The 10,382-nt window shown below is 38.5% G+C and overlaps 1 protein-coding gene across 1 annotated transcript; it reads left to right on the forward strand.

Moving 5' to 3' along the window:
- The first annotated feature begins 437 nt into the window (after positions 1 to 437).
- Positions 438 to 3,245, forward strand: LOC105045837 (jasmonate-induced oxygenase 1). The gene is made up of 3 exons (XM_010924258.4): positions 438 to 1,010; positions 1,169 to 1,499; positions 2,866 to 3,245. The coding sequence occupies exons 1-3, from the start codon at positions 514 to 516 to the stop codon at positions 3,109 to 3,111; spliced, it is 1,074 nt and encodes a 357-aa protein (XP_010922560.1). The 5' UTR covers positions 438 to 513; the 3' UTR covers positions 3,112 to 3,245.
- The last annotated feature ends 7,137 nt before the right edge of the window (positions 3,246 to 10,382 follow it).

Here is a 10,382-nt window from a genome sequence, read left to right on the forward strand (position 1 = left end):
CACCACCACCGCGACCACGAGCATCCCGTTATCCCCGCCGCACAAACCCCCCGCATCACGCCTCTTTCCTCTCCTCCACCCACGACCACGAGCCCCCCCCCCAAAACCCGAGAGAATCCCGTCACCACCTCCCCTACCCTCCATTCTTTTCCCATCAAATGCAAACCGCACCCTCCTCCTCAAGAACCCAAATTCGACCCATACATTCATTACCCGACCCCACCAACTATATTTCTCGCCTTTTTTTTTTTTCGGTAAGCGTTGGTGCCTTTCAAAGCCCCATCTTTAACACGTTTTGCGTCTACGTCCCTTTCACAATTGCAGTGGTTCAAGGCAAACAGTCCACCACCCCTGGCCCTCTCGCTTTCAAACCTTTTACTCTCCTCCACCATCAATACCTCCTCCTCTCTCTCTCTCTATCTCTCTATATATATGCTGGACTTGGAACACAACAAGCCACGCCTTTGGACCAATCGCCACCGTACTTGTTGTTTCCTGACAAAATTTGTTGCCATGGATTGCCTGAAAGACTGGCCCGAGCCGGTTGTCCCGGTGCAGTCCTTGTCCGAGACCGGCGCCGCCGTCATCCCCGACCGCTACGTCAAGCCGCCATCGGAGCGGCCGTCGTTGGATTCTACTGCCGATGAGAATATCCTTGGCATCCCGATCGTTGACCTCGGAGGGCTGGCGGAGGGGTCGGCGGAGTGCCGAGCCACCATGCGGGCAATCTCCGACGCATGCCGGGAATGGGGATTCTTCCAGGTGGTGAACCATGGAGTTAGCCATGAGCTCAGGGAAAGAATCCGGGACGTGTGGAGAGGGTTCTTCCAACTCCCCACGGAGGCCAAGAAGGCCTACGCCAACACCCCGACGACCTACGAGGGTTACGGCAGCCGCATCGGCGTCCAGAAGGGCGCCATTCTGGATTGGGGTGACTACTACTACCTCCAATACCTTCCTCACTCGGCGAAGAACTATGACAAATGGCCTCTCCTGCCAATTTCCATCAGGTACCAAAACATGCATGCACTCGAAATGTCTCTCTCATATATATATATATATATGTAGACACACACACACATATGTATATATATATATATAGTAATGATGTCATAATTGGAACTCCCAATGGTACGCATGTAACGTTTTTGATTCGGATTTATTTCAGGGATACTATAGAAGAGTATGGCGATGAGATGGCGAGGTTGTGTGGGATATTGATGAAAGTAATGTCCATAAGTCTGGGTTTGGATGCGGAGTTCCTCCAGAAGGCAATTGGAGGAGATGATGTGGGGGCTGCCCTGAGGGCGAATTATTATCCGAAGTGCCCGCAGCCGGACCTCACACTCGGCCTCTCGGCACACTCCGATCCTGGAGTTATGACGGTGCTTCTTGCCGACGATCAGGTCAAGGGCCTCCAGGTCCGAAAGGGTGGCGAATGGATCACCGTCCAGCCCCTCCCCCATGCGTTCATCATCAACGTCGGCGATCAGATTCAGGTGATCCCTCTCTCTCTCTCACCCACCTTCCCCTCTTTCCTTTGGTGGTCTACCGTTCATTGCGAGTTGCTACAGCAAAATAACCTGCAAGGCTTTAAAACGCGATTAAAACGGTTAATAACCGTTATAAAGGACTCTTTGTTGCAAAATTCGACAAGTTTTTTGTTTTTGTAAATTTGATGGATATAAGTCACATGACTCTAATTATAGGCCTCCTCCACGAGGAGAAAGGTTAAAAAAAATAATATTGCGCCAAGCCCAAGGAGATATTGATCCCTGTATAATGAAGAATAACAGAAGACGATAATAAATGTAATAATATTTATTTGACGACGTCACTTATCCCCATAGAATAAATATGCTACTTTAGTTCTTGTTTTTCTTTCTGGAAAAAGTTATATTTTATGGATTAATTATTTTTTTATATAGCAATTTTTCCGACGGATCTTTCTTATACAAAATCCATTTCTTATAAATAATAATCTTTAATATATTAAGTGTCTGCGTATAAAAGCTGTTTTGGTGTATATAATTATATTATTTTGTGAATTTTTTTTTTTAATTGAAATGGAGATTAGGGTGAAGCAGATCCAGCCCTAATCACCAGCTCTTATTAAATTAAGAATGAAAGAATACATTGAGTACAGGAGGAATTTACAGGCATGATGAGGTAACTAAAGTGTGCTGGAACCCTTACACTGGATGGTAACCATGACAGCCAAAGGCTGAACTCACCTTTGCTAGAAAACTCATTTGTTACCACTTGTCTTGTTTTGTCCCAAAGATTTCTCTGTCGATTAGAAGCTTCAAGTATCATCCATCAAAATCCACATTCCTTGTCTTATGTGGTACCGGAAGGACACTTTTCCATTAGAAAAGAGCAGCTTAGCATCAAAGTCTTTGTTTTTTCCGGGATATAATACAATCAAGGTGTCCTCATCTCTTTTACTAGTGTTGATGAACAGCTTTGCCATTCCTACTTGTTCTCCATGTAAGGTATATATTACTTGGAAAAGTGGCCTGGTGCACAGGATAAGTCAAGCAATGGATAGGCATAGGATTGGATCCTGTCCAAATTCCAGCCACGTGCTCTTTGCGTCCCTTCCATCATTTCACAAGGCTGTAAAAAGCCAAAGAAGAAAGGCTGAACCCCAATCAAACACATCGGCATGTTCCATTCCAACTTATCATCTAAACCACTAAGATACTTTACATCATTATCCATTTCTTAATTTCCATGATAAAAAGCACTATTGTGTTGACTATAACATAGATTAGCTTTTATAAGCTTTTAAATATTCGAACTTGTAACTATCTATGTGACATTATGTCTACTAATAATTGATGGTTGATGGTTTTGGATCAGGTGCTGAGCAATGCAACATACAAAAGCGTAGAGCACCGAGTGATGGCGAATGCATCGGCGGACCGGCTATCCCTTGCCTTCTTCTACAACCCCAAGTGTGACCTGCTGCTAGGTCCGGCTCGTGAGCTTGTGTCACCAGACCGACCTCCTCTTTATCAACCCATGACCTATAATGAGTATCGGCTATATATTAGGAAGAATGGCCCCAAGGGCAAAACGCAGGTTGAGTCATTGAAGGCCATGTAATCATGCGATCACTTCTTCAATTATATATGTATATCAAAATCTCTGCATGATGCATCTGATCCTATATATTGGCTGTATACAAAATATCAGTTTGATGTTGTACATTCCATAGTACATGCATCCATTCAAGCTTATGATTGGTGTTTCATGGCTCCAAAGAGCCAAAGAAAAATGTCTCATAACAAATATAAGGGTGGGATCAACGAGCATCCAGGATATGCCGCTTGTTGTTTTCAACTAGCAACTCACAGACCATGTTACTGGGGAACACGTAAGGCCACTTGACGGTGGCATAACCATCCCTGCCATGTATGAATATACAAGCCATGTGGCGGAAGATATGGACGGCACGTGGGTGGAGCTTGGCCTTAATTTGAACTAGCCGTTGTCCTCTTTATATGGCCTGTATTTTTTTGAGGAATATGACGGGGACGCAATATGGTGGGGGCATTTAGTACAGTAGAAACAACTCCCCTCCCACTCAGCACTATACCTTCTTTTGTGCTTGCATGGGGGCCGCTTGTGTCATGCTGGGTTGTGGTGGACAATAAAGCATGGTTCCTTTTCCGTCACTAGATACTGGTCAAAGGACTCCACATTCTCAAAAGAGATCAGACACTATATTCGCGCACTCGAGATGATGTTAGTCATTATGATTGGGTGAATTATTTACAAAGATGCGATAAATCACAGATGCATGTTAGGCTCATGAACATGTAAACTATTCTTCCTTTTGAAAAATATGATGATAATATATATTCTATCACCAGAGCTGGAGTTCTAAACCTCTTCCACGTGTAAGCCCTCAAGGAAAGAAGTGCCAGCTTTTGGACCCAAATATGCTATTAGTGAATGACGCGTCCCCTAACCCATTTCTGCAGACATGGTTTTCATGGTTCTTGAAATGACGGAGGGCATTCACTTATTCATTCATTACTGTTCATGCACGTTGCTCTCGCTAATGAATATGAATGATTAGACAAATGAGGGGATCCACCTGTCTTTTCTTTTCTTTTCTTTTTCTTTTTCTTTTTCTTTTTTCTCGTGAGAAGAGAAGAGAAGAGAAGAGAAGAGAAAAGAAGGAATCCACAAGCTGTCCTACTCAATTTACCAACATTGTCAGTTAGGTCCTCCTGGATGGGCCACGACGATAGTGAATAATTTGTGTCTCTACTTACCTAAAGAATGGAAGAGGATTTGGATTAGACTGGACAACTGAATCCACTTCAATGATTTGTGGGGACCTATTCCTCGACGCATCCGTTTGGATATCTACATCTTATATATATTTAAAAAAAAAAAAAAAAAAAAAAAGACATCGCTTGTCTCATGGTGGCATCGCGGTGTAATGGACGTTCTGTAAAAGCTAGCTAGCGTTGTACTTGATAAATCAGCACGAAATGTTGGTTGCAAGGCCCTTCTTTCGTCTTAGGTATCTAGATATCTGTCTGTTTTCGGATGGGATAGTTCTGCGCGGAACCCGAGATGTGATGCAACGTCCACAGACAAAAGATAATGTGCCAATCGAAACAAAGGAAAAGAAAAAATCTTAGGTGCTGTGTTAGGCTAGGTACGTATATCCGAGGCCTCATTGTATCCAAACAAACTGATATTTGGCTTGAATTATGTCACTTTCTTGCTGCAAGAAGAATCAGCTGGTGTGACATATGAGTAGGCATAAGGACTGCGAATTATGGACGCCCACATAGGTTTTCTTCATATATATATATATGGACTATTTTAATATGACAACAACCTAACAGTGAGGTAAGACATGACGCCCCAACTAAATTAAAATGGCCTAAATTTAACCTCTATGGTCAGAATATGAATAGTTGGGGGACCGCTGCCTATGAATGTGTGATGATAATTAATTTATTAACGAGTGGCAAAGGATTTTCCTATAACCCTAAACAAAATAATAACATTTAATTAAAATATCAGGTTAAAAAAAAAATGAAGGGCATATTTGGTTAGGGAGAATTAGGTTTTGGAATAGAAGTGGAAACGAGTGACTCCTAGCAATTTCATTAGGAGAAGTCCTATTCTCATTTCGATTTCAAAAGAGAATGGTATGTTTTAATGATCTCTGAAAACCTAATCCCATCTCTTCTCTAATATTCAAACTCTATTTTGATTTCAATTCTGATTTTGATTCCAATTCTAATAAATAAAATATGTCTATTCTGATTTTCATTTCAATCCATCCTGATTCTGATTTTGATTTCAATTCTAATTGCAAACCAAATGCATTGTAACAGAAGTGTGAAAAATATATTTTTGGCATTTGAGATCATTACAACAAATTCAACGACAATCTTTTTAACTTCTCTCTCTCTTACATAGAAAGATGAGAGAGGAGGCCTATTTTTCCGATAACCATCAGGTTTAGATATTCTATAATGTACAACATAAAAATAAGACCCAGAATCTTTGGTTGCTTAGAAAAAAAAGGTATGACCACTTGAACAATTCACAATTCACTTAATAACTTAAAATATGAAGATTCACTTAAAAAATTGAATAGATAATATTTTTAGATCGATCATGTTTGCATCAAAGCATCAAATTGTGGATGAAATTAATTTCTTAGATATACCATTCTATCTTAGCAAACTATCTTTATTTAAAAGAGGTATTTGAGCGCAAATCTCCTCACCACCAAGGAATCATTTGATTGATAAAATAAATATCAAATGGTCACAGGGATGGTAACAATAATAGCAGTAGCTGAGGGGGATAGAATTTTCGAACTAAAAAATAGAAGCAAAAATTTTCATAGTTTATTATGGAGATTGAGGTGTGTAACTTCACTACTATTATTAAAAATAAATTGGGTAATATTGTGCACAGTTTGACAATTTTGCTTTTGCCAAACAAAAATCTTTTATACTATTGGGGATGTTCCATTTTTCTGTCCATCAGTTATTATACTGGACAATTACCATACTTCTCTTTCTTCAATGGATACACCGGGCTTTCGCAATATGTGGGTTCTTGAAATCCAAAATTTCAATATGCACGCCAACTTGCGCTTAATTGCTCGGTTGGTATCCCATTGTACTTGGGAGAGATTTGAACCTTGCTATTGTTTCTCATCCACTCTTGGAAAGATATTCCTCTTGAATAACTAGAAGAATGAAGAGGATTAAGAAGATGAAGAAGATGTAGGCTTTTTGAATCCAAAATTTCCCTATGAACTATTAGTAGTATGAAGTTGATTGGGACGATGAAGAGGAAGATTTTGTATAGGATTGTTTAGGTAAAAAGCCAATCTAATAGTTTCCATTCACAAATAACATATAGCCCAAAATTAAGGATGTTTTGTTGTTCACTTCTGTCTTTCTGAAATTTGTTAGCCAAGTGAATCTTCTTGCTTTGAGATCTGGATATCTAATTTCTTGCCATTTCGTTTAGATCTATGCACTGGTTTCTATGTGTAATTGGCTTTCTCTTCAACAAAACAGGTGGTGTTTCCCCTTCCTTCTAATCAAACAAAAGGACTTCTCAAGAGGCAATCCAAGTTGGCACCACTCACACCCTAGCATGCTTAGTTATATTATTTTGAGAGGGTCTGGTGTAAAATACTGTATGTTCGCACGCCAACGTTAAAGTCTTACTCTCTCTCCTGAAGTATACAAAACCATCTTGAAAACTACAAGATCTTTAGCATTAAAAGCTCAAAGTTCCTTTTTTTTTTTAAAATAATGAAATCAAGGGCTTCTGACTTTGATTCTTAACCAGCTACCTTATTATTTTTTCTTCCCGCTATTGCGCGCATGATCCTGTGAATTCTAATTATTGCCTTCTCCTCGTGGCGGACAACCCTTATTCCCAGGACTCAAAAGATGGGCATATTCTTAAATCACCTGCGCATTCTTTTAATTTTGATCAAGCCCATTTTTTTATTTTAAGGCCGACTTTTGATCAATCTCAGTTTACTTATTCCAAAACTTGCAATACTGATGCAGGAAGTATGAGGAGCAAAAAAAATTCAGCAGGTTGGAATCCGTCGAACTAGACACTAAGAAATCCTCTTTCTCCTCATAATTAAGCAAGCAACGATTGAACTCTGAATAGAATCATGTGGTAAGAGGTCAAGGACCCATGTGCCAGCCCTTGGCTTACACATGGCCTGCAAGCAGTGGCCAACTCCCCTTAAAAGTCATTCTTCGATCTTATGAACAACATATATTCTTGTAAGTAAGCATGAATCCACAAGTCAATGCCATATAATTACAGGCAAGGTGCATGAATCAACTCTTATTTGTCATCTGCAACAATTAGTATCCTACTCCTTGAAGAATCTCTACAGACTATTATACATATTCTGATCAAGGGTCAACCTCCAAGCTATCCTTAAAATAAGCAGAATGTCTTCGATCGGATTCCAAATCCAATTTAAATAATTCATCAGAGATTATTATGTGGGTGCACACCTCCAGATTTTCTTTCCATTTTGTCATACATGGAAATAGATGTCAGCTATGACGCCATCGAAAATACTTAAAGCCACACAGCTTACTTTGAGTCCTGATCTTTCATTATAAATCTCAGCTAAAATTAAGGATCATTTCTTATCAACGCTTGTACGTAGTATACACTCATTGATATAGGTATGAGGGTGGTTTCATGTGACCCAAACGGCAACATTATGCATGCGGTCCTCTGTTCCTACATTAATTTTAATTGTCAATATTATATAGCTATACCTCTAAGTTAATCACCCATTAGTCAATTACAAAAAATTAATGGTCAAAAATATTAGAATTATTAATATTTGGTTAATTAATTTCTGCGTGATTCTTGGAAAGACTATGTTTGGCCACTGATAACGCATACAAGAGACCACATATGAATAGTTTTTGCTAGAATAATTAACCTTTTAAATGTAATTTGTTTGAACAAAGCAGTTAATCATGCAAGGAACCGTTAATAACCACCGCAGATGTTGCCAGGATAAGAAGCAACTATCCAAGAAAAATTATTGCTGGCTTTCATGATAAAAGGCAGCAAGAAGACCACATAGACTCTCCATATCTCATATCTTTGCACAAGACTACAATGGATCTATTATGGTGTCTACATCGAATCTGCTATTTCAGCATTCTATTTTAGAACTAGGATTCCTCTCTAGAACCGAGGTTTAATCTACTCTAGAGTGCATCTTAAATTTGGTGCATAAAACATGCTTAACATTAGATTGAAAGATAGTCCACTGTTCTCCCTCTTTCTAATCTCATTTCCCTATCTGGTGCCTACATTATTTTATCTTGTTTTTTAAATTACATGTTTTAAAAACATTAATATTGTATGAATTTGGATTGAATGAAGGTTGATTCCATCCTTATTATTTTATTTTATTCCTACTTTTGGTGCACCTTTTACTTTTCTTTTCTTTTAGTCGCCCGGCAATATTAAGTGCTCTTACTTTGATGCGTCAAAAAGAACTTGGGTGTTCCTTTCATCTATCCAAACTAAGGTTGATCACGATAAAAATATTACATCATGAAGAACAAATATATGTATAACTCCTATAATTAAAGAAATAGTTTAGCCTATAGTGCCTTAAAATTCAAGACATGCGTTTATGATTATGTTTGGCATAAGCACAAAATGGTGAAATTCAACTAAAACTAGCAGCAAGATGATGCAACCCTAGTCACAGCTAGACCCCAGCCTTAGAGTATCAGTTTATAATATTAGGGAACTAATTAAAGTTGGATGAGGCAGTTAAAGCTTTGGACTTTTCCACAAATATTCTAGATGTAGGCAGTAGGTGGATAGCTCTATAAAACATGTGCAATTTGGCTGAACAAAGGTGAGATGATATCATGCAAAGCTAGGCTAATAAGTTTTCATATAGTTTCCTTTTTTTAAAGTAAAGTTTAAATTTAGTCACTCGGATACGTCATGTTATAGGATTTCACGAAACCATTATAAATGGCAAGGGATATATGTCTACTTTCGGATGAAAGTGATAGGTGGATTACTCCATTAAACATGTGCCTTTTGGCTAAATAAAAGTGATTGCATCATGGACAATTAAGTTGAATGTTGGAATACATAAATTTTTATAAAAATAAAATAATTCCCATCCAGGTTTATAAGTTTGAATTTAGTTCCTCCACGCACGTTGTATTATAGGAAGTAATTTTATGCTGTGATTGGTGAGGGAAGGTAGCACGGTCCACAAGGGTAGGGAAGATTTCAGCGGCACGAATTCCGCTTCCTAGAGCCTAGAGTTGGAAGGAGAGGTGCTGCTTTCCACCTCGTGCCACAAATAGAGGAGAGGCTAGCAAAAAGTTTGTCTCTCTTCTCATCAGAGAGAGAAAAAAAAAAAAGATTGAAAAGAAGGGAAAAAGAGAGAGTCTAATACCTGGGACGTGGTACATATTATGTTTTGACCCCTTCGATAGGTCTCCAATCTTTTGAAAGATAGGGCGTAATGATCCATGGACATTACTTGAAAGGTACCATTTCAATGGTGGGCTATGGCAACGTAATCTGACCGGTGTTTCATCAATATGGAAAGGCATCGGTAAATCTCTTGCACCGTATTGAAATTGTCTCATGCATATTTAATTAAGCTGGGAGATGGTCGTCGTACTCAATTCTCGGATGACACCTGGGCTCATTTGCTCCTCTTTTTCCTATATTACAGAGTGCTGGTACGAGAACCTGCATGAGTGTGTATTTAGTCCCATGCTGCCTACACATTTGATCAATTTTAAGTATTTATACGGATCGAGAACCCATAATATACCTTCTTGGCAAACTTTTTTAGGTTAGATCTTAGATCATTACAAATGAAATTAGATTGGATTCAGTCTATAGTCAACGTTGACAAGCGAATATTGCAGTATAGGCCGTTTTGAAGATAATTATAGGTTGATCGTGATGTCTGTGATTAAGTTTAATTGGATTTGGATTCTTAATTTGATAAGGATGTTAAGAGTTAAATAGGAGAATGTGTGAGGACCCGTATGCATCTTATATAAGTCTCACATTAGATGTGCTTTGGATAGATTTTGGATATTTATACAAGACTAATTAACACTACAGGAAAAGAGTATTTTTACGACGAAAATATTTACGTAAATATTTTTTTCGTTATTAATTATATTTACGATGAAAAATAAAATTGATCATAAATAATAAAATATTTACGATGAAAATAATTTTTCATCGCAAATAGTCGCCTATCAGCGACAGAAAAATTATTCTGTCGTAAATATATATTATTTACGATGAATATTTTCATCACAAAT

This window comes from Elaeis guineensis, chromosome 5 (genome assembly GCF_000442705.2).
Source record: "Elaeis guineensis isolate ETL-2024a chromosome 5, EG11, whole genome shotgun sequence".
Classification (NCBI taxonomy): Eukaryota; Viridiplantae; Streptophyta; class Magnoliopsida; order Arecales; family Arecaceae; genus Elaeis; species Elaeis guineensis.